The sequence below is a fragment of the Notolabrus celidotus genome, chromosome 9 (assembly GCF_009762535.1).
Source record: "Notolabrus celidotus isolate fNotCel1 chromosome 9, fNotCel1.pri, whole genome shotgun sequence".
NCBI lineage: Eukaryota > Metazoa > Chordata > Actinopteri > Labriformes > Labridae > Notolabrus > Notolabrus celidotus.
In genome coordinates, this window is record NC_048280.1 from 26658299 (window position 1) to 26684381 (window position 26083).

Consider the following 26083-nt stretch of genomic DNA (forward strand, 5'->3'; position numbering starts at 1 on the left):
AACAAAAGCTAACCCTATGGAGCCATCATGTAACATTGCTTTTATACATTTCAAACAGGGTAATCTCAGCCAACTGATGCTAAATACTAACAAAGCATTTTAAAACTAACAATTAGTGATTAATTGGAATGAAAACCTTTAAGATGACAGATGTATTGTTTTTTCTTTTCTTAAGTAAAACTACCTTGATAGGAAATCAGAATGAGTGCATGTTCTATCAATTGTGTGTTATTTTAGTGTTTCCTCTATTCAACAGCTCCTGACAATGCGTGTCACAGTTTCCAAGCAACAACTTTTTAAAAGTAAATTTTTAAAGCTATTGTAAAACTAAAACAAAGCTTCTGATGGCCTTGTTCACATTCACCAAAAAATAAGTTTGGTGTAATTTGACATTTTGCTTCTTCTTTTTTAACATTTGCATGATTGCAAAAGTAAAACCGAGCTTCAGCCCGCCTGTGTCATTTTGCTGTTTGTGTGATAATTTCAAGATGATCTGAAAGCATGTTTTCCTAACTTTAACATTTCCTCTTAATCAGTTTGTTTTCCATCAGTAAAGTAAAGTTTTTATTCTCTTGTTTCGACATCCAGACTGACTGATTCAGCCTTTCTTTACTATTTATTTGTCACACATTTATATTAAGTATTTTACTATGCAAGGATTGTATGAAAGGAAATTACATATATTTTTTTAAACTGTAACATTATAGACAGGGGAAAATATAGACTTTTGTCCTTATTTTATACAAATAAAGTTAAAGTGATGACCCTAAAGTTTAACCAAAGTCACATCTCAACATAAAAAGGTTTTCAGTGGCCCTAATCCTCTCTCATGATTACCTTGGTACCATTTGAGATCCATTGATTTCTAAATGTTTTAATGATGATTGAAATTAAACAGGGTGTGTGAAAAGTCAGAGTAGTGCACTGGCATCTCTTAATTGTAGAATGAAGTAGTTTGTTTTGAAGCAATTACTTCAGTACCTTCACTTTGTCTAAACCATGTTCCTGATTATGCATCAGCAAAAGTTTTCCTGCCTATGTTCCTGTTTGTCACAGCTGATGTATCTGTCAGTGACTGCAAAGCTACCACGACATCATAGTCATATTGTCCAGACAGCCCCCGCTGATGCAGTCAGACGTTTGAGACACTTGCCGTTGGTCTATCATTGTGTGAGTTCAGTCAACTCTTCACAGCCTCTGGATCTGCTCCATCTCTCACTGGCTGTAAATCAGCGAGCTGCATTGAATCTCTCTGCTGAATATGTAAATGGGTGCCATTAAAGCTCTCTTTCTTTAATTAGTCTTTAGATTTCATGACTGAGTGCTTCCAATTATGGATCAATGTCTCATTTCTGCACACAGACCTCTGGGTATGTGGAGGCATTTTTTTTTCCCCGCTACAAAATGCTCTATAATTTTACCTCCACCAAGACAGCTCACATCACACTCAGTAACTGCTGATCAATGAGAAATTCTGATGCTGTAAGCCTACTGATACGTGGATTATGTGCACTGGCACCATTTTTTTAATATAAAAACGTAATCAGATTTCAGTAAATATGCAGTTTGCATTATGGAAAAGGCATGCGTGGCTTTGTTGTGTTGACATGCGTACAGTGGATGCAGTTTGTCAGGGAATAAAGAGCTGATGTGTGTGTGTGTAATTGCTATGGTAGTAATTTAGCGCTGAGCTCATTAAGCGGTGGCTAAATTCTGCTTAATACCTAAAGCACTCCTGACTGGGAGTTGGGTGTATACTGGGAGGAGCTGCTGATATCAGCGCTTTGAGACTGTAAAATGCTGCTCGTGTGTTTTAAAAACAGCCATTAGGGTGCATGAGCTCAGTTCTTAAAGCCTGTGATAGCCGCTCAGCGGTTTTATTCATCCAAAATGTTAACTAATCTTACTTTTAATGGGCTTTTGACTTTCCATGTGTCCACATGCAGCACTGATGCTCATGTAAACAGGAATTTCAAAGCACTTACAAACCTTGTTAATGTCTGTTTTGAGCTTGATTTCTGATGCAAATTAATTAAGAGACCTGAGAGTAATTCTAAAATCTGGAGCATGCAGGGATAAAAGACCAGTTAGACTCTAATGATCCTTTCATTGAATGCATATGCTCCAGAATTGACGGTAAATGTTGAATCAGTATCGATCTAATGCACAAAGATTCTATGATATAAATACTTTAAAAAGTGAGCAGTTAAATCCTCATTACAACATTCAAAGTGGATACAAATGACTGTTCATGATAACAGGGCAGACTTCCCCCCGACTAATACATTGGCCTTTTATTGTTTAATAGCTACCAGGTGAAATCACAGATTTGCATAATGAATGATAAATGCAGCAAAAATAAAGAATTCTTGGACAGAGAATTTGTGCGAAACCATCATCACATTTGGAATCCGGTGTTAACGGCAGGTGTGCGAGAAAAAAACAACAACGCAGAGCGAAGAAAAAGTAATTTTTGATATGAAAATAAAGCCATTGTGTGGGTGCATCAAGTGCGTTTAATGTGAGTGGCTCATTTAAAGAGACCCTCTTAAGGACCGGTTGGTAAGTAGTTGTGCAGGAGCTGACTGTGACCCCGCTGATCTATGGGACGATGCATTAAGACTGTGGTACAAAGCAATCATGCCCACACTGTAATTATCACAAACAAAGCAGTTGTGTTTACCCATATGTTTATTTGGGACAGCAGGAGTGTGACTTGTGTGCGCATGTGAACAGGAGCCATGGGTATATTTGGTGCACATGCATTAATTAGCCCGAGTATGTGCTGTATACTTTCCCTCTCTACCTTTTTTAGAGATTTTTTGAGCTTTCTGCTATGTTTATGTGATTTAAACCTTCATTTAGCACTGTGAACTACTTTTTTCATAACATTCTGGCACAGATCTCTGCAGAATTTGACATCTGGCTCTGCTGTCCTTATGTTCCACTGACCTGTGTTCAAAAACACACGCTGTAATATCAAGCTGATCCTCTCCTCGAGTCTTTGACTCTGCTTTGTGTCTCACAGGAGATGCAGCTTAACCTTGCACATCCATACAAGTCCGGGTTGCGGAAGAGTACCATTGATCTCATATCTGGGCCTCTGTTGGTCAATGACTCTTGTGTGTTCTCCAAGTTCTGTTGCCATGCCAACAGTGGCAGAGCTGAAAGGAGGACCCAGGTTTTGCAGGTCTTTGAGGACCTTTTTCCCCTCAGAGGACAAGTCGCTGCCAGTGTCGCAGCACCTGCAGGTGCAAGGGCAGGCCCAGACGGTCACATGATGTCACCCGCAGATCTAGCAGGGGGAGCCTGTGGAGGAGTGGGGGAGAGGGGAGGAGAAGGGGGACAGGGATCAGCTCTGCATAAACCCTTGCTTCAGCGCCCTAGGGCTCAGTGTCTGCTGCCCCCTAGTGTGTGTGTAGATGAGTTATCTGTGCTTAATGCCTGGGATCCGGCCCTGAGATGAGAGCCCTGATGTGGGGAAAATTGGATGTAACTGTTAGGACAAGTAGCAATTTATTAAGTCGCAATTTGCTTTTTAGATAGCTTGAGCAATGAACGAGACAGATATAGAGCTCAGCTGACTGGGGAGTGATGTCTGCTGCACGGAAGTCTGAGGTCACCAGTGATGATGGCCGCCATCATTAGGGATCCATTAAAGCACGGAGACTACTCCAGCTGATGGACTCTAACGATGCTGTGCTGCAGAAAAAGCATTTAGTTTTGATTAGACAATTGTTGGCATGGAGCATTTCATTAACTCCAAGATGAGATTTTGTTGTGTGGGAATTGAATATGCCACTGCTAACAGACTGTGCTCCAGTTGTCCCCCTTAAGACAATCTGGAGCAAGTTGAGAAACAAATGTAATAACAGAAAAATTCCCTCCTGACACTCCTCTACCTCTATCTCTATCCTGCCAACCAAACATTTATATTATCTTGGAGGTTAAATGAATTGAGCTGTTTAAATTACAGCAGTATAACATACTTTCCCATGTCCATCTCAACACCACATATGGCCCCTCCTACTTGGAAAGACTGAATTCTCCCTTTTCCATTGTACATTTAATCCAGTGTGTGACATTTTGTAAGACTTAGCAGAGAAAAGGGAGCAGGGGAATGTGTGGGAGTTGAATATTTTAGCCAGTGAATGCTGAAGAACACTGTTAAGCTAATCGGAAATGTGATCCCCTCTTTGGGTTTGATGCACACAAGCCAGAAGCCCTCAGTTTCCCCCCATGGTTCATTATAATCGTATAATTAATAGCACTCAGCCCTTTTTCTCTGTGTGCACGTTAGAAAGGGGTAAAGAATAAATGATTAAATTAAAAAGGAATCTGATGCTTATTAAAAGTGGGTTTTAATTCAGGCTCTGTAGATTATTTGAAATGTAACAGCCCAATCTTTTTTTCTGGGACTCCTGAGAATAAGATAAATGGAAAATTGAATTTGCAGAACGTGTTTTTTTTTCAGCCTTTTGGGAAGAACAAAGCGGCAGCGGTGCAGAACACCTTCTTTGAAAGTGAAGGTGTCTTAGTGTATTACGGAATGAGTTTGATTCTTTTTTTATTAACTTAAAACTGAAATTGGATAGCTGACAGCAGAATGATGACAGGAAATTAGAGGAGAGAGAAAGGGGAACAAATGCAACAAGGCTCATAAACGAAGAACAGTGGGGTTCATGGTCAGTGCCCTAATCTGTAATCCATCATGGTGCCAACATTTCTTTTTTTTTTTTTTTACGTTTTTATGTCTGATTTGATCAATTTATACAACCCCAACTCAAAAATGTGGAGTGCTTTGTAAAATGTTGATAAAAAGACATTTTGATGATTTGCAAATAATTCAAAGCCTATGTTTAATTGAAAATAGTGAATAGATAACATATCAAAGGTTTTCTTGTTTTAGGAGAAATGTATGCTTATTTTGATATTTATGCCTGGAACATGTTACACAAATCAATCAATCAATCAATCAATCTATCAATCTATCAATCTATCAATCTATCAATCTATCTATCTATCTATCTATCTATCTATCTATCTATCTATCTATCTATCTATCTGTATTGCTATAGCGCAAAAACACAACAAACGTTATCTCAAGACGCTTTTACAAACATAGGAGGTCTAGACCACTCTATGTCAAATTATGAACAGAGACCCAACACCATGACAGGGTAAGACTCAGACTTACCCCACCTTAATCCAACATGAGCATTGCGCACTGCAATATTCAGCTAGTTACAGTGGCGAGGAAAAACTTCCTTTTAACAGGCAGAAACCTCAGGCAGAACCAGACTCATGTTAGACAGCCATCTACCTCGACCAAGTTGGGTCTGGAAAGAGGGACAGAGGAGAATAAGAGATAGAGGGAGCGATGATAGTGATGAGACGAGTAGTGCTGTCCCCAAAAGGTGGGACAAACAGAAAAATGAAACAATTAAATTATGTTTAATGCTACAAAAAAACAAAAAAAAACAAAAACAAACCCTGAAAGAACATCCACTGACGAGGGAGCATAATTTGCAACAGGTTAATAGCATGACTGGATGTAAAAGCAACTCTCCAGAGAGGCCCTCAAGAGTTAAGAATGGAATAAGTTCACCACTTTGTGAGAGACTGCGCTAGCAAATACTTCAACAATTACAGAATAATGCTCCTCAGAAAAAATGCAAAGAATTTGGGGATTAAATCAACTACAGCACAACATACCAACGAAGCAATCAGAGAATCTGGAAAAATCTTTGTGAAAAAGGGTCAAGACTGAAAAACAATACTGGATTGCTGTGATTTTTTGGACTCTTGGGAGGCACGTCATTAAATAGACATGACTCTGTAGTGGAAATCCCTGCATGAGCTCAAAAGGGACTCCAAAAAAAATTGTCTTTGAACACAGCTCATCACAGCATTCATGAATACAGGTTTAACTGTACAATAGTGTGCCGATTTGGCCTAATGGTTAAGTCGTGCACCCCATGTACAGAGGACGTGGCCCTCAAGGGGACAGGTTTGTTTCGAATCTGCGGTCCCTGGTTTCCTGTCTTATCCACTGTCCTATCCTTTTCCGAATAAGGAGAGGATAGGAGAATATAAGCTATCCCATAGTTTGTTTACTCTGCAGTCATGTTTGACCATGAGAGTTTTTGCAAGATTTCCAGTTATGAAAGTCGTCAATGGTTGTTGCAAAATGGTTTTGTTAGTATGTGGGGAGCTGAGTTGGCTATTTTGTTGCACAACTCATTATACGAATAAAACAGTTAAATCTGCTTTTGTTAGGTATGTCATTTTAAATATATTTTCGTGTGGTCGAGGCTTTATAAAGGAGGATGAATATCATCAGCTTAATGTTGCTAATGGCTTATTAATCTCAAAGTTAAGTGCAAGGCAACATTACAGTACAGTAAAGTGAAAGTTCAGGTACTCAAAGAGAAGTCAAGCATCTTACCTTGCAATGATCCCTTCATCTTGAAATGTTTAAGACTGTTTTGTTTTTCTGTTTAACATCAGTGGCTGCTATGAAAAGTGTATTAGACAGGCTGGGTCGATTATTTTACAGCAGGACAGACATGCGGTGGAATTTCCTGAAGAAAAATTTGTATCCCAAGACAGCGATGTGTTAAAGGATTTATGCCTCCTGTAGTAAATTTAAAAGGCTGTTAGCAGAATCTATGTAATTTCATCACATTCCCACATCTCCACCGCAGCCTTTAAAACAGAGAGCTGCTTTTAACAGCCCACTTTAGTATTGCTCTATTTTTTCTCTGCCAGTTTAGAGGTGTGTTTTGAATGTCAGTCGACGCACCATAAATCAAAGGTATTGGTTTAGTATCTTGGAGGAAATGATGGCAACATGAGGGATGATCCAGCCCGCCTGATTGTATCAGCAGACTTTCAGTGCAGCCTTCATGTAGGAAATTCTCAGACATGTTGGAAATACAGGGATCCTTCACATGCACAAACACTTACATGCACAAGCTTCTCCGTTCAGGGCTTGGTATTAAAGTTAAATCAAATGTAAAATTGCTGTCATTCTGAATGTCATACAGACAGGTTAATGTTGGGCGCAGGTGGCTGTGGGCTCCAATCAGCTAGCATTTTGTACAGAAGGATCTTTATAGCTCATATTCTGGAGAAGAAGGAGAAAGAGCCTGCAGACTGCATGAACATTTTGTTGGTGTCAGTGAAAGAGGAAAAAGGGTGTTTTGAATTTCGTGCTTTTCTTAACCCGGAGTTTAATTTGAATCAAAACCAACCTCCTGAAGAGATGCCTCTGCCAGGATCTAACTTTTAATTTTGTCTGTCACAAAGTCTCTGTCATTTCTTCTATCGTCTTCAGAATTGACATGTTGAAAGGAACTTCTTTCTTGAATGAGGTTTTCTCCCATCTGCCTTCACTGCAAAATTGAAACTGAAATGATCACAGAACTCCAATGACTAAAAGTTGGCATAGCCTCTAAAACTTTGAAACCAATAAGAAGTGCCTGAGCCTGCATTCTTCTAATGGCCAGCAGGGGGAGACTGGTTACAAAAAGAGTCTGGTTGTATGAAACCAGATGGGAAAATGACACAAAAATAATCATAATAAACATTGCATATATTGCCCCATCTTAGTGATTGAATACATATAAAAACAACAAAAACACAGTCAAACATGCAGAGATGAGCAGTGGAAGATAATCTGAAAGTCAAATAAATAAGGGGGTGTTAAATAGTTTGTTGGCACAATCAACAGATTCAGTAGATGTAATGGCATGGGGGAGTGAATTCTTGAGTCGTGAGCCTAAAACAGTGAAAGAGCATTGACCTTCAATTGTTAAGATTTGAGGGTGGTAACACCAGGAGGTTCTTGTTGGATGACCTAAGAGGTCATGCTGTTGTGCAGGGATTTTAACAATCTGAAATAAAAACAAGGCTAAGCCAAGCAGTTCCTCAGAAGTAATCAAAGTCATCTTAAAATCATTTCTCAGTGTAATTGGCTTCCAGTGTGGTGATGTCAGATTTCGAATAATGTGGGATCTAGGATTTGTCCCAGTTTAAAGTATGGCTGCAGCAAACAAGCTGATGTCTTGTTTGAGTGGATCAACAGAGGCAGGTGAAAAGTGGATAACACAATCAAGCTGAGAGAAGAATCTGTTGATACAATTGTCTTGTTTTTGCAATGTTTTGCTTTTGGCAAAAGCAGGATTGGACCAATTTTTCAACATGAACATCATATTTCCGAAGGGAGTCAAACAAAATGCCAAGATTTCATGAGAAGAGTTTGGCAAACATGGAGAAAGGTCCAATCTGCTGGAGAATGTTGCTGGGGGAGAATTCAGGGCTGATAATAAGAAGCTGTGTTTTATCTGAATTGAGCAGAGGAACTTACAAGACATCCAGTTCCTGATGGCAGGCAAGCAGTTTTCCAGGGAGACTTAGCTGCCAGTCTTTAGGGTTAACATAAACATAGACTGTGTTTTGTCAGTGTAGCAGTGATAGCATATTCAACCAAAATGACTGATAATTATTTCCCAGTTAAAAGAATGGGACCAAGAATTGAACCCTGAGGCACCCCATGTAATAAAGGGGCTGGGAATGTCCCTGATTCTCGGTTGGATTGGTACCACCGGAAACATTTTCCTAATGTGTTTAAGGTCTCAAACCCTTGTTTAAAGTCTACTTCAATACAGCATGATGGGCCAAGACGACCAAATGTGACTTCAGGAAACTACTCCATTAACACATGTGTAAAGCCACATGACTTTGTTCACTTGTTATGTACAGTTTATGAGGTAGTCCTGCTCTTACTGTCACTTGTGTTTATTTAGTTCATTGATACTTTAGCACCAGAGTTATTTGGCCAACGAAGGCATCTTAAAAAAAAGCAAACAAAATTTGCCTTGCTAACATGTTTAAGTTTGCATGGTACAGTTGTATGTAAGAAGTTATGGATTAATTCTCTAGTTTCAAAACTTCTTCAAACCAGCATGTTTATTTGTTGAATTATGGTCCCATTTAAAGATAAATGTGTAATTGACATATGTTACAGCTACATGTGACTGACAGGCCATCAGGTCTACCTGCTTTCTTACTTTAAAAATCAAGAGAGGGACTAAATGGTAAACTCAATATAAGATCTAAAAGGTGACATCACAGTGGCCACATCTACTTTCTAAAGACCATACAAGACTTTTTACTTTAAATATGCTCAGAAATCTTCATAGTCTTTCCATCAATCCAGTCTTTTCTCCAGGATTATCTGAAGCTGTCTGCATTCTTATATGATCTCTCTCAATCTTCTATCAGACTCTAAACTCCCTCGTGGCTCCTACATACAATCCATCTCTGCATAACCATGAACCCTCCTGTGCCACAGAGGCGGCTCCACCTCTCTGACATTTATCACTATTATTCTCATTCCTGTCGTCCCTTTATCTGACAGTGTTTCAGGAGGAGTTTACACCTTTTTTTTCTTCCCTTGTCGCCATCTCTCTTTCTATTCTGGACAAGGCTGAATTGAAATGGTCCGCTGGGATGCGGGTTTCTAAGGGGGCTTTTCCTCCTACGCTCCCCCATTCCTCACCCTTTGGCTTTTTCTCCCCCGTTGTTCTGCCGTCTCCTGTCGTGTGAAAATAGTCTTTGGAATATAAAGATACGTGTGGACTTAACCAACCTTTTGTACCCAGGTTTCATCTGTCTAAAATGCTGATGTATTTTCTGTAGAAGCACCCAGCTTCCACACGCAAACTGCTCTCTAACATTAGCCTTATAATATATACTCTCATGATAATATGGTTTAATGGAAACATATGCAGTGTTTCTCCTCTTTTCTTTCACATCATTGCAGAATAGTTTTTACTCTTTCTGCATTGACTTTGTGGCTTTGATTTTTTTTCACATTTCCTATACGGTGGTGCATTCAGGCTCTGAGTGGTTTGCTTTGATTGCAGAGCGGCTAATCAGAGGACCATGGAGGACAAAGAGTCTCTGCTCTGACTCCATGCTGTGATCATCGGGGTCTTTTCTCAGAAATCAGGCCTAAAAAGAAGCTCTGACCTCTGAAGTCCAGCCTTGTTAGAAGCAGCACAGGATAATTCACTTGTAATGGGCTTTTCTCAGACTGAGAACCAAGATTTGTCCACTGCTTGGACAAGTCTAGATGTTTGATGTCTATATTCTAAATAAACAGTGTTATTAACATCAGCTCTTAATATTATCTCTTAAAGGTAAAGTGTGTAGATTGGATATGTCGAGCAGATTCTGCATTTAAACGCTCCCTTAATCCTGTGTGATCCTCAATTTGTATCAAGAAAAACATCCTCCTCTTTATCTTATAATCTTTAACCATTTGATGTGGCCACTCACTGACCACAAAAATGTTTCTGGTTCCTTTGTATGATAAAAACATGGCAGTGCAAGATAGAGGCCTTCTTGGAAGCGAACATGCTCCTTGTATAAAAGGCTCATTCAAGGTTGACAAAATCAAAACAACTTATATTCAGGTAATGATACACTATTATTATATTCCATTTCCACGAAGTCTGTCCAGCTGAAGTATGTGTAAAGCTACAACTACTGTGTTCTATTGTAGCTGTCGTAAAAGAAGTATGGTGGCTCAGAAGAAAGCAATACAATGGTTATTTCTGCTACCTATTGCAAAACATCAAGTTTATCTCTGTAGCAGTCCTTTCTTCTGTGTTGATGACACTCTTAATACAACTTTGAGCCTGTAAATGACTTTAAGAGATTCACAATATAACAGTGATCATAAATGTCAGGTAAGCAGAAACATATATAAAAAAAAGCATTTCAATTGGTGGCAGCCAATACAGCACTATGGTGATAATAATATAATATTGGGAGCAGTTCAGCCTCAACTCTGCAATTTGTAAAGCTGACCTAGCTTATTACAGGAGCTGGTTAGTAGTGCATACGGGTTTGAGGGCAAGGCATTTTAGATATCTCACTTTAAAACATCAATTGTTTTAGGCCAAAAATATATGCAGGGGTTCACATTCTCCATCAGCATGATGTTCCTTACATCGGAAAAAAGGCTTGGAACTGCCAACATTTGCAGAAAAACTGCATTAATATATATTTTTTCTTAAATCCTAAGTTACTCACAATGGCTCTGGTAAAAGTGTAGTGTTAGCACTATAGTTCTGTCAGCATTTGTTGTAAAACCAATAAGAGCAGCAGCCAGTTGGAAGGTTCAGAAAAAGGCTTTCAAATGCTGCACCACACGTTGGAACAATGTTATTAATCAGAGCCATAATCCACACATTAATAACAGCGCTGCATGAGAATACAGAAACTCAGCGAGGGGTTTGCGCTGAGGATCTCCTCAACACAAAGCAGATGAAGACAGAACAATGAGTATACTAATGGAATGACAGAAGATTAATTTGTAATCTGCTAAATCAAACAATCATTTATCTTTGTTTCTGTATTATATCATCATACAGAATATCTTCACTTTTTTTCTTCTTGAACTGTGATGGACATTTTCTACTCTTCTTTTAGCAATGAATCCAGGCGCAGAAAAATCCACATTGATGAAATACATTTCAGTATGAGCCTCAAATTCTTTAAATTGTCTGATGAAATATTTGTTTTTCAGTCTGCAAAAAAAAAAAGAGGGGCTTTCTTTTTGTTGCACCACAACTCTCTGCAGCCCAGGGCCATGTTGTGTTTGTTTTTTCTTATAGCTTGTTTACACATTTGCATATAATTTAGGCAATTGATGCCTTTTGTTTTGCATTTCACAATCTGTTGCTTTTGCATGTAGTCCAGTGTTAGGTGGACATGCAAACACATGTAAGGATGTTTTATAGTCAGTACAGTGTGTTGCATACTGAAGTCTATATTGGATTGAGAAAACTCCATATTGCATGAATGATTGGCTCTAAAGGGTTTCAGCATGGATGTGCAAGCATAGATTCATGCATGGATGCTCTGGTGTACAGTATATACTGAGTACACTCATACATGTTTGTATATATATATGTGTGTGTGCGTGTGCATGTGTGTGTGTGTGTGTGTGTGTGTGTGTGTAGCTGCATTTGTATGTGTTCTGGCTTCATTGTGCTGACTGGTTTATTGCTGTTCCAGGTGACGGAGCATGAGAACAGCAGAGTTTCAGGGTGCTGTTTTCAGGCACCACTGAAGCCACAAATTTGATTATTTTTTTCATCCACAAGTAGTTTAGAGTTTGCATGAACCCTCCCTCCTCCACATCCCCACACCCTTACACACATAAATGCACACACACACACACGCACACACACACACACCTACACACACACACACACACACACACACACACACACACACACACACACCTTGCCTGCATTATGCATCTTCATCTACCATTCTGTTTCCATTCGGCGTCTCTTGTTACAGTGAATCGGCAGCATTACTCGGTGTTCTGCGGAGGTTTGTTGTGGCCCTTTGAGGTGTGTTCTCTACATCTTTTCTATCTTTTTCTGATACATAAAATATACTCCCAAAAAGGAAAGAATTTTGGCCAGAGCTTGAAATGTTTTTCCAGACATTTCCCCTACGTCATTTGTTGTCTAATGTTGGAATAATAGCAGAGGATGTCGAGGAAAACTTGATCTGCTAGCTGAGAAATGGAGGCATTGGACCTAAAAATGCCACTTTATTTATCCCACAAAGGCCCTCTGTCTCGCTCTCCATTTCTCTTTCTCTCTGTCTTAGTCTTCCTTTTTTTTCCTCTCTCTTATTCCCTCTGGGCGAGGCAGTGGACACACGGATCCTATCACATCAGCAGGAGATTAAACAAGGAGTGTCACAATGACACAGCAAGTTTGATAATGGCACAATAGACGCTTCTTCTATTATAGCTCTTTCTCTGGAGAAATCTGCTCAAAAGGAAATTCCTCCAATAACTTTGTCTTTTGTCTGTTTATTCATTTTGACATTTAGATCTATCTTCCTTTAAACTTCCTGTGGCCTAAATTCAATAACCTTCTACAATGCTACATCCAGATAAGACACATCTCAATCTCCTCTGTTCAGAGCTTGTTAGGCTGTTTCATGTGAAGACAGAAGACGAATAATACAACTTAGGATTAGTTGATAACACTGTTTGAAAAAGCATGTGGAAGAGGTTGAGAATATTAATTATGAAGGAGTCTAATTATTTTTGGGAACAAAATTGTTATTTAGATATTTGTATGTCCCATGCAGAGCAAAATCAGGGGCGTGTCCAGATTATTTTGAGTGGAGTTGGTCTACTTGAGCACCAACTGATGCAAGGGTACAAAGTATGTCTGTGCAAATATACATTATTTAACTTCTAACATTAAAGTGTCATGTATTTGTTTCATTTCCATGTATCGGGGATTTTAGATTAAGAAGTAACATGACAGAGTGTTGAAATCTATATCTTCCATGTTTAATTATTAAAGATGATTTTTTTTGTCTAAAGGAAGGTTAATTTCCAAAAATATAAATAAAGCAAAAATTACTTCATTTCAATGTCATTAATAAAACTATGGTATCCTGTTGCATCTATGACAAGATAGATGACATGAAAGCTACCCAAGAGTGAAGTCAAAGCATTCAGTGCTCCCTCTACAGTATAATTCATAAAGAAAACAGGATTATAAAGTTGTTATTTATCAGCTATTCCCGCAGGTAGCCACGTGTGTGGACAATGCACACAATGTAATGCCAATCTTTCACTCACACACACATAAATACAATTATATCGACGGTATTATTACTTGTGATGCAAAAAAAAAAAAAAGTATATGATCAAATGTCCCATCATCTTTGTTTTAACACGTATCTTGAGCACAAAGTATCTTATTCACTAATGACCAAAGGAACCTAAGCTAAGCTAACCTAAGATTTCAGCTCTATAAAACACTACTCATCCACACTGGGATGGGTTGTGTTGGGATTGTGATACATCACTTTTGTCACATTTCATTGGATTAAACAGGTAAAAACTCCCCCAGAAGGATAGGAGACATCAACTACATCCTTTTAAAAAGAGTCTTTCTACATTTCTAGCCTTAATACTCTATCACTTAAGGACTTAACCTATGTTCTATGAAACACACAACTGACATTTTTCTGGGCATATAATATATTATGATTTATTTAGTTTTATCTATGAAAAAAAAATCTTTTACTTTCTATATAGTAGTAGGGAGATATATCTGGCTTAGTGTTTGATTTGCTGTGTGGTATTTGATTCCAGTTGTTTCTAGTTGCTTTTACCCTTTTTATCGAGACATGCTTTGTCCCCCATGCAGGACTATCAGACAGTGTTGTCCAACTCTGCTCCTGATTGGGCCAACTAAAGAGCAGGTTGACTCTGAAAAATGCAGAACACATTTACCTGTGTGATGAAAGTGTTTGTTTCTTTACACCGCTCGTCTTTCCATGGGATGTTGACTTGACAATGCCTGAAGAAGATCTGTGAGATCAAAGTGTTGCTTTTCTCAGTTAAAGTTGCTTGGAGCTTTTTGTACAATGTGTGGATCCTTTTTTGACTCAGTCTTGGGTTTGATGTCTGATCTAGCAATTGTAAAATACATTTGGTTTGGATGTGCACGCCATCCACCTTGATATCTTGTGTCGAATAATGAAACCATAATACACATCAAAGACATTTCAGTAATTCATCTCACGTTCAATTGATCAAAACTTTATTTTAGAATAATAACATTGTCTGTGGCGTCTAGGCTCAAACCTCATCACCCCTTGCAGATTATCTTAACATGCAGAAAGTAAGTAGGGATAACATAATAATAATGACACACCCCTCTCGTCAATCAATCGTTATATTAACCCAATTCCCAACAAATGTTATCTCAAGACGCTTTATAGAAGAGCAGATCTAGACCATACTCTGTTATACTAACAAAGACCCAACATCAAGACAGGACAAGATCCTGTCCCATCTTACAGACAGGACTCAGTCCACTCTAATCTTAATCCACCATGAGCAGAGCACTTTGCAGCATTTAGAAAGTTACAGTGGCAAGGACAAACTTCCTTTTAACAGGCAGAAACCTCGAGCAGAACCATACTCCTGTCAGACAGCCATCTGACATGAGGGATAGAGTGAGATGAAGAGAGAGACAGATGGACAGAGACAAATAATAGCAACAACAACACAGCTCATTCAGATTCCCGTATACAGTACCAATAATGATGAATGTATGTACTATTTGCAGGAACTTTAAAGAATGATAATGGACTAATCATAATACTACAACTACAACATAGCCTAAAAGTATTTTTGTAGTACATAAGTACTGCCTCTGACTGGGTTAAAAGTCAATCGTAATGAAGGATTTTGGGTTGGCACTTTGGGTGGCCAATCAGATGGTAGGATATGCCACCCCAAGCCATCCCACTTTGATATAAATAATGGATATCATTGACAACAAATATAAATGTATCAGCAATTATTTAGCCATATATTTTTCAGCTCGAGGTGAAATTCAGCCTCTTGATGCACCAAACAGATGTCCTTATATGTATGAATTGGGGCGTGGTAGTATGCTGATTGCACATTGCGGGCACTCGCCTGTCGATTTAGAATGATTATGATTCACTAAAATACGCAAGGTGGTGAGAACAAAATTGGCTGGTGCGCACGTGTCATGAATCCGACGGTGATTTTGCGTAGCACTTATTTTATGCGCAGAGTAAGAACATTTCTACGCATTTATTAGTGCATGAGGCCCAATGTCATCCATGAGCTGTCATATTCAGATACACAAAGTGTCCTCAAGCATTTAATGAGACGCAGAGGGCTTTAAAGGGTCTGTATCATGAACCCTTCTGCAAAGAGAAAGGGTTATTTTAGTAATCAATACTATGCAGTCTGTTTTGTCCTTCTGTTTTCTCATACCTTAACCATACAGCTTTTCCCTGAGACATATCAGACTGTAGACGTTAACCTTGTGTCAGGCTGGAGAAAAACAGACACTGCCTCAGTCTCTGTGTGACTTGAAAAGGATACTAAGTGTGTCTGACCCTGTTAGAGAGTCTGCTTTTAACCCAGGATCCTGGGATTCTCTCCCTTTTGACTTCTCATTTGTAAGACTATTTTGTCTGTATTATAGTTAATTGAGGAGCTTCATTTCTTTCAAATGTTTGCACAGAAATAAGCAATCACCCTTGGCTTTAGGTTTTAGGAATATTTAGCCAACTAGCAAAGTAATCAATGCTGAAAATAATAAGTTTCAAAGCACAGCTTGATTACTAATTGGCTTACTCAAAGCTGATATTTCAGTTTGAAATATTTAGTTAAAATGACTCAAAATCTCTTTTAATCACGTTGAGCCTAAAAGCCAACAAACAAACAAAGAGTCATCAGTGAGCATACTGACAGTCTGTAATGTCTCATTGTGCTGTGGTGTGAATTTACAAATAATCCTCTGTGTCTGACTGCTGATACAAAACTGATTTAGTTTTATTAAGATTATTTTTTTTTAGCCATCTTAAATTTATTGGATATGAATTATGAAGAGAGAGGGAACTGCCTGAGTTTGAAATGCCTGCTCCTTGGTTCTTTCTCTGTTTTTCAACTCTTTCTTTCAGTTATTTTGGCCCCTTTATTTTGTTCTCTATATCTCTCCTGTTCCAGGTGTGCTAAGTCATTTACCTCCCCGATTCCTGTGCCACTTTGTCCGCAACTCTTGTGTGGATGGATGCGTATCTCATGTTTCTGGTAGTTTATCAATTTTATATTTTGTCTTCTCCTCATGGACCAAACCACCTTAAGCTTTTTGTTTTGCCTTTTCGCTGCATTTGCTTCTTCTTACTGCCCATTTCTGGAGTATCTCTCTGGACTAAACAGGGTTTACATTTCCATGAACTTGACAATACCAGTATTGTGAGAGGCTTCTGTCAATTGTTTGTGTCATCTTTTATTACATCGTTTGGCTTTAAAATGTTGTTTTGATGTATGCAGTGTGACTTACAGCATCCTAAACAAACAAATTACAGTGCAAAGCTGTTCACTCATGTTTCCCTGGGTGTCACCGTGTGTCCTATAACTCTGCTGGTGTCTCTGTGATTAATGGGCATCCTGCATCTGCGTCCACAGCCTCCTCTCAGCCATCTCCCTGCTATTCTCAGGGAGTCAGTTGTCAGCCGTCTCAGGCAGCACCTTGTCAACTCTGATTTCCTCTCGAGTCACAGGGCCAGCTGCTCCCGACTTTAGGGCCTGTTATCTCCTGAGCCCCTCTCTGTCGCCTCTGGCTGCCCTCAGGTCAGCTACACCGCTTCAGATTCAGTCCAACAGAGGCTAGTTTACAGATAATTATCAAGCCGAGGCCAGCTGTGTGGCATACATCCACAGGCCCCCTTTTGTTACTAATTGAATTAGACCGCATGCTGGAAGTGACAGAGAAATGAACAGTTTCCCCCAGCGAGCCATGTGATTAGCTCACTTGGAAGAGAAGGGGTTGACTCAGGATGCCGGCCGGGCTGGTGTGTGTGTGTGTGTGTGTGTGTTGTTGATGTCTGTGACACAGCGTCTGAGTCACTTTCACCCTGATGCCGTCGTGTCTGTCAGGTTTCATTTTATGATGGGTGTCAATGGGGGTCAAGTACAGCGGACAATAACAAACAGACTGCTGCCAGGCTTAGTATGCGAGGTAAAGAGCCCAAAATGTCCCCTAATTGTTCCCACTTTACGCCACCTGCTTTACAAATTATTGGCAGGCCAGATTTATAACCAGCAGCAGCTTTGGTTTTTAAGAGTCATTGTAAAAAAGCTGTGTATAAACAATTTTCTCATAAACGTCCATTATGAATTAATTACAGTCACATCTTTGGGCATGGGCATTTTCATCACACTTTTAAACAAACACAAAACTGCAAACATTCAGAGTTTTAGCCTCAGGGGATGCCCGGCAGCTCTGCCCCTTTGAGAAAGTGAAGCAAGGCTATCAACTGCTGCACACAGGGTCAGCTCTAACACTTACTTTATTTACTGTAAGAAAGTTCTACCAAAATACTAAAGTTGGTGTATGTTTATGCTCTATTGTGACATTTTTCAGTGCTTGACTTTGTCATCTGAAAGCCCATTTCTTTTTGCACTATTCTGAGATGCAACACGTGTTCCTCCAACTACAGCACACTGATGAGCTAATCAGGCCTATGATCAATAAGTCAGCTTGACCTTTTGCTCAGTATGCTTGTATGGTATATATTTTGATAGTTATGCATCTTACTTTGACATTATTTGAAGCAACAAATAGTGCACATTACTAAGCGGACACAGTAATGTCTGTTGAGTTTGCTCAGTCTTCCCTTTCAGAAGCTAACACAGTGTATTCTGATGAGGTAAACAGCATGTAGACCATGTGTTGTGTCATAATGCAATAAAGAAAAGCAGTGAGAGCTGAACACTCACTGTAAAGACGCACTTTAATTTTTTCATGTTTTCTGGATTAACTTTTGAAATTTGAATAAAGTCGGTGAAACAGCTGCGCTCAGTGAGGCAGTGAACTCTGGATGGTGAGTGATGCAGACTGCAGCCGTATGTGAGCCGCTGGTATCCTCTGATTCAGACAGGTCTTGAAGTACTCCTGTTACCAAGTCCCACTCCTGACACCACTAACTCTATCGGTTTGATAGTATTGGCTCACAACTCAACTTCACCAGCAGGTAACTTGGGATCTCTCCTGCTGTCCAGTTAGCACAGAAGTTTCTCCCCTCTCTCAGTCCATCTGTTGAGTCCTGTTATTCCTCTGTATACTCATAAAGATATGCTCTTATGTCCACAGCATGTCATCATCACTGTCAGAATCACACATGTTTTAGTTTGGTTGTATTTTTTGTCTCTATGAAGGCTGCAGACCCGAACAGCTACCAGTGTATCAGAGCACTACAGGCGAAGGAGCACGTATGTGTCATGTCCAAGATTAGTGAAATAACAACAGAGCTTTCCAAGAGCAAAGTAAAGTGGTGAAAAATGTCAACATAGAGCGTAAACTTACACTGGCATGAGTGTTTGGGTATGACTTTCTTTATAATGTTCTCATCAAAGGGGTCAAACTGCCTGGGACCCCCTGGAGGTGAAACACCTACACAAACTTTGAAAATAAATAAATAAATCTTTCCCTTTAAGCAATAGTCTGCACTTAATTTACTGCCTCCACTCTTGTCCTTCATCTTCCCCGTGTACCACCCAAACATCCTGTTTCCTCTCTTCCCTCCTCTTGTCCTGGTTTTGGTATTTTCAGGTCTTCTTTTAAGTTGGATATTTTTGTCACAAAAATGCAAAAACTTGCACATTAGAATGAGGCAGCAGGACTATTTTTTACCTTGCACTGTGCAATGTTATAACCTCAATATTTTGTGTGCATTTTTATCGAGGGAAGAAACTCACGGCAGCTGCTGTGAAACTCCTCCAGCTGGATCATGTGAGGAAGGAAATAATTGATGTCTCTGAGGGGTAAAAAGTTCCTCTGTTCTGTGTGCTCTTTGACTGTAAAGACGGTGAGAAATTAGTTGTTGGTGGTGTAAGTTCTGTGTAATCATACCTTAGTGTCGTGCAGACTTTTAACTGTGTCTCATTGCTCATACCTGGAGTGTGTGACGTCTGCTAAAGCGACATTTGTGCAGCAAAAGTCTGTCTGCGCTGTGAAAGTAGGCCACTCAGGCTGATGTCTGACACTGGTCCTGTATGATGCTTGGTGACTGTGGGGCGCTCCAAGGTTTATTTCTGGACATTCAGAGCATCATCTGTAATCTCTGTTTGTCTGATAAACCTTGTTTCTTCACCCGTCTGCTAGCAGAGATTAGCATCTGTCGCTTTCATGGCATTGTGGGACAGTTATGTAAGTCCACATTGTCGTACTACGCCTTCAGTGGCTCCGCTCTCTGATTAGTACGCTCTGTTATGAAATGTGACACAAGTTATTTAGTTGTCATCTTAATTATTTATACACACCTCTGCTGGATGGGAAAATTGGGTTGTTGTGCACTGCTGTGAAACAAATCTTTCATTCTCTCAGAATAAAAGTGAATAATATGAGAATGACAGGGAAACAGTGTCAGATGTATGTGAATGTGACAGCAGTGGGTAACACATTTCTATTATTTATTGCTTTACTGTTTTTAGTCTCACATTCATAATTCAGCATGTGATACATTTGTTTTGTTTTCTTTCCAAGATGTACCACATTAACTATCCCTCTTGTTTATTTGCATGTTATTGGCTTTAAATTGGTTTCTTTCCCTGCCTCTGCCTGTACAGTATTTTCCACATGTTACATGCACACCTCTTTTGCAAATAAACTACCGTGTGGATTTATTACCCCCCCCCTCCTCATTTCTCCCTGTCACCACATTCAAATTACAAGCTGTTGTTCTGAACCGGTGTACCACAGAGACTGTGCATGAAATTTATCGGCCCCGAGTCCTGCCTGTTTGACACGCACGGTGCAGCTAACAGATCTCGTGCCATTTCCCATCTCCTCCTGCTCCCGTGTAAAGCTGACCTTTCCCGCCTCCAGGCTATATTTAAACTCTGAGCACCAGAGACTTATGGTGCCACGGGAAATTTTATTATCAGCGCTCCCCATTTGTCTGACTTAATTCAGGTCTGCCGTAGATCGGGCCAAAGCACGCCGTATATTTACTCTCTGCTACTGCAAACAAGGGCAGCAGTGACAAACCTGACCATCAACACTTTAGCAGCGTGACACGTTAGTTCCAACCGCATTTAGGGAGCAGCTAGGATGTTTTAGGCTTTATTTACAGGGCACGTCACCTGTGAAAAAGTGTGCCAGGCATAAAGAAGAAGGGAGCGGTATTTTTCTAGGAAGAAGACAGTTTGGCCAGAGAGTCAAACCCAAAGAGAATTGACATTTAAAGAAATCTCAGTTGGTAAAATGTCATAGATTTCTGCCACAGACACATTCATGCACCGCTTGTGCACCGTTTGTCATCATTAGAGGCTGGATAAGCTCACACACACACACACAGTCACACACACTCACATCTGCTCACACACTTATTCTTTTTCAAACTCTCGCCCAGACATCTGCTTAACCATTCACTGACACCCTCTTTTTTCCTGCGCTCTGGCAGGTCTGAGACGGGAGTTCAAAGGGTGCTCCAGGTGGATCTGAAAATGGAGAGCTTTCCAGAGCCGCTGGGCAGCCGCTGGATGGCCTGGCAGGTGGAGTACCCGACCGGCCGTGCCACCACACAAGAGGCTGAGACGGAGATCCGGCTGGCCCAGGAGGACCTGGCGGGCATCGTGCCCCTGGCAATGGTGAGTGATGCCACTTCCAGCTCAGTGCCTCACCCAAACAGACGGCTGCACACCCATCACTCTGAATGTGAAACAGTGATGTTAATGTGGAGCACAATATTATTTAATCCTACACTGTGAATTTTTGAATCAACATTTGCATAAATGTTCTCTCAGCTCATGAATGGAATACTTTGCATTGGAGATGACTGTGAATTGCTGCACTTTTAATCACGCCTGGTGGCAGCCTGAAGGACAAACATGAATTTATTTAAGACCCTGTCACATGTTTTTACTGATTTTCAATGAAGTCAGTGCTGACAAAAATATATTTTTCGCCTCATAGCAGGAAGGATATTTATATTAACAAATGCAGACTTCCTCCACATTGAAGTACTAATTATACCAGTGCATTTAATATACCAACAGGATGAGAAACAATGACATATACAGTGTATGAGAGGCCTGCTTATCATACTTACACATTAGAAATCATTGTGTTTTTAGTTATTACAGAAGCATAAGCTGACATGCACCCACATTTTTTATTCACTCCATTTTCTCGCTATAATTTAATTTCAGTTGTTTTTTGAGATCTCTACATAAAGCTCCTATGGGGAGTTTTTAGTTGGTTATGAAACAGATTGGTTTTAAAACTGCTGGGACCTACAAACAAGACAGTCAGCAACAAGACAGATAATTTATGTGCAAATAATTTGAATGCCTGTAACCAATGCTGCAGGGAAGATGAGTTAGCTGAAGAAACAGCCTTTGTTGACATTGACCCACAGCAAAGATTCACAGTGAGTGATACTTTTGACAGTTAAAAGGCAGCAATGAGATCTTTCATCAGAGAACACTTCATAGACATGTACAGAGAAGATTTGCAGGAGATAAGAGGTAATGCGCTGTCCACAGGGGGCACCAAAATTGGCACAACCCAAAAGTTCCTTACAGGAGCTTTAGAGTCAGATGATCATAACGGATATCTCCAGAGTTGTAAAAGCACAAAACAGACATTGAAATACTCTTAACTAACATTATAAGTGTGGGCAATGGTAGCATGGCATGTTTTGTTCTCACCCGAAAGTTTTCGGGTTATAACGGGAAAACAGGCTTAATCAACCACATATAACAAGATTAGTTAGTGTCACTTTAACTAATTAAATCAAGACATTAATGTTTCCAGATTTACAGAAAACAACCTGAACATACTTGTTATCACTGAAAAACTAGGTATATGAAATGAACGGATGAATGAACACTCAGGTATTCTTTAATTTAAGCCTTGTAAAGATTAAGATGTATACACATATCACAACACATTTTATAATATTACTGTTCTTTACTACACTATTCACTTTGGCTCTTAATATTTATTCTATTCATATTCTATTGTGATGCCCCAATAACACCAAGACAATTTCATTATGCGTGTTTGCCTACTTGGCAACAAACCTGATTCTGATTTGGTTTCTGCTTATAGAAAACATCAGACACAGATGCATGCTGGTCCTGAAGTTCTTACGAAAATAAACCAAGAGCAGGAAATGGAAAGAACAATCAAAACAAAGGAAATATTAAACAAATAAACAGATAGAGTATAGCTTTTAAATCTCCTGCCAGATGAACAGCAACATCTATATTCTACATAAACATTTGCAACAGTAATAATAAGCAGTCATTAAAAATGTATGTAGTAACCCCCTGACAGTACAATATAGATGCCTTTATCACCTGGCTGTGTTGAATACTTGATTCTGATTGGACGAAACCCCTCAGTAAAGGGGCGACAAAAGCGATACAAGGGGCAAACTGGTCACACTAGTTACAAATCAATCTGCCGAAGAGAGTCTGGCACTCTTTACCTCTGCCTGTTGACACTGTGGCAAAAATGTTAGCTTCTGTGTCAGGCTGGTCTGAAGAATTGGGGAATAATGACAGTTACCGGGCACAGATGTGAGAGCAGCCCGAAGAGCTACCGGACCCCAACCATCTCTGATAGAGAAAAGTGGAACAACATTGGCTCATTTACGTTTAAAGGTGTGTCCGAGAAGAAGGAGAGTTGAATTGGAACAGATCTGTCCACACAAATATTTCTGCAGTTAACCTTGTCTAATGTTACCTTCAGGAGAGGTGTCCAGTTAATTGTAACAACAATTAAGCAAGGCCCCACTTTGCTTTGGGGTCTTGTCTCACCCTGAAGGGATTATGATTTGCACAGCCACCCATTCTCTATACTTCCCTTACTTATATTGAATTACCCTTATACTTAAAGCTTCTGTAATAAGTATTCAGCCAGCAAACCAGTCTAAAATTACTACTGAGACCTCCATGTGACCAACAAAAGAAAAAGAGACCATCAGTAAGATCATTTCTATAAAGTATTTTTAAATGCTTGTAACTCACAGCCGTTAGGTAGGTGACAGAAGTGGTGAGTTGTAGCAACCTGCAAAAACAGCCTTTTTTGGACATTTCCTGTGGCGATAATTCACAGGTAGTGGCAGTTTCACTGCCTACAGTCAACAGGATGAGAATTATTGAAGAAAGTACTTCTTACACATGTACATGTTAAATCACAAAAGATATAAGAAATAAAGCTCTGCCACAGGGGTCGCCAGAATTGGCACAAACTGAAAGCTTCATACGGGAGCTTTACAATCTGAATACCAACACTGCTGCTGTGACAAAGCAGGCAGAGCTGCAGCATAGTGTGTGTCTGCAGAGGGTGTTTACGAGAAGGGCAGGAAGAGAACATCTATATTTCCCAGCAGGCCTTGAATAGGGTCTAGAGGTGAGTTCTGGCCTGAGGGTGAGCCTCAGGCTGTCTGTCTCCCTCAGAGAAGTGCACAGGTTCTCTCTCGTGTAGATTAACCAAAGCTCCCCCTATAGAACCTCACACAGAGCGATTCTTTACCCATCTCTGCAGCTTTGTTCAGCCACAGTGAGAGCATGGCTTCTGATTCAGATCAAGAACATTCAGGAGGAAAAAAAATGACTGGCATCAATCGCATTGACTAAAGAGACAGACGCTCTGTCGTATGAGCACTGATTACAAAAACAAAAGTTGCATTCATTTCTATTTCGGTGCCTCTGATGCTGGTGATACGTACCTCTGTGCTGTGTCGACGATGCTCTCTCTAAGTATTGCCCGTAGCTGTGAAGATGATAGATGAGTGTGGGCGGATGTTCCTGGATTCAGAGGAATGCTGCACATCTTCACCCGCTGATCTGTTCTCAGGATAATTGATGCTGTGTGTGTTTAATTCTGCTGTAATGTTCGAGTTCTCTATCTCGCATCATGTCAATGATTTATCAACCGCTTTCTTGGCGTCCTCTACGAATATAAAGTTTCCCCCCAGAAATCAACCAAAAAATGTACAAAGGTGATTTGCATTTTTATTTTGCAAAAGCTCGAGACATAAACAGAGAATTAACTGAAGAATTTGCTGTAGCAGAATTAAAACAAAATCTTAATTTGGTTGATTTGATTTGATGAGCTTCTCATAACAGAGGGAAAACCTCATTTTTGCCTTTGCAAAATGAATTAGGAGAATGAGATTGCACGCCTCCAAAAATCTAACTTACGCTCATCAATCAGCTCTCAACCTGTCGTTTTGATTCTGATTATTCTTCTCATATTACACAAAAGAAGGGCTCGCTATAAATCATGGAACTTTATTTCACTACTGCAAAAATCCATCTCAATTAACCTGATATCACAACAAATCTCTAAACTTGGCTAAATCAATTAGGGGCAGGATAATTCAGGCAGGAGATGAATAGTGTTTCATGTGTACTAAAACTGAAGGCAAATGCTGTGTGAGTCGTCTGCTTGTACAGAAAAGCTTTTTTTTTTTAGCTTGATTTGATATTCTGCTCAGAGCACCCATCACTGAGTTGGTAAAACAGCCACTGATCGGCGCAATATTTCAAATGTTTTCATCATATGACCTCTTGGAAAAAGAACTTAATTGGGACATTTTTAATTCCTTTTATTTTACAGTAAGGCTGCACACACTCCCTTCACTGTTCTACTTCATTTTTCTTCAAGAGCTTCCCCCTGCAACGACAACTTCCCAAGGTGCACTGCGTCTCCAGCCAGCCCATGCTACTTAACACACAACACAAATACTTATACATGCAGACACATTCAGAACTCATTAACTCTGTCTGACTCCCACTGTCCCCCTTTTCTCTCCCCTTTGATACACATACACACACACACACACACACACACACACACACACACACACACACACACACACACACACACACACACACACACACACACACACACACACACACACACACACGCGAGCACACGAGCACACAAGCACACAAGGCTTTGGCAATCTGCATGCACCAATATGAGAGAAGCACACAAGCGAGAAAAGGGAAGCCTGAATTAGATTACTTGGGATCACTGTGGCATGAAAGGCCCACAGATAAGTTCGTCTCTCTCCCCCCCTGCTGCACTCCTCGCTGTGAGAGAAGAGGAAGTAAGGTAATGTAAGAGCAGAGCCGTCAGCCCCCCTTACACACACTCAAAAACACACAGACACACACACACTCCAACCCCTCACCATCAGAATATTGCCTGCGCCAATGGGAGAACAAACTGAGGGATTCCAGTTGAAAGCAGGTTTGTGTACACAGAGCTGAAGATGCAGTAATGGAGTTGTGCAGATGGAGGCAGAGCAGAGACTTGATATATGTAATGTAGGTGGACGTAATACATGAAAATATGATGATAGGATTTACTGACTGGAAGAGCAGGGGAGGTTCATGCGGTCACGAAACAAATGTAAAGTTACAATGGGTTGGCACTGTTATTGT

General features: G+C 40.0%; 1 protein-coding gene across 3 annotated transcripts in view; it reads left to right on the forward strand.

Annotated features, from left to right (window-relative positions):
- si:dkeyp-14d3.1 (transmembrane protein 132C) overlaps window positions 1-26083 on the forward strand; it is a 212263-nt gene that overhangs the window by 136828 nt on the left and 49352 nt on the right. For all 3 annotated transcript variants that reach the window (XR_004632379.1, XM_034691641.1, XM_034691642.1), the window contains exon 5: window positions 21079-21265. Coding sequence is in view for 2 of the 3 variants with exons in the window: in XM_034691641.1 (XP_034547532.1) it covers window positions 21079-21265 (187 nt within the window). In the remaining variant the exon portion in view is untranslated. The remainder of the gene's footprint in view (window positions 1-21078; window positions 21266-26083) is intronic.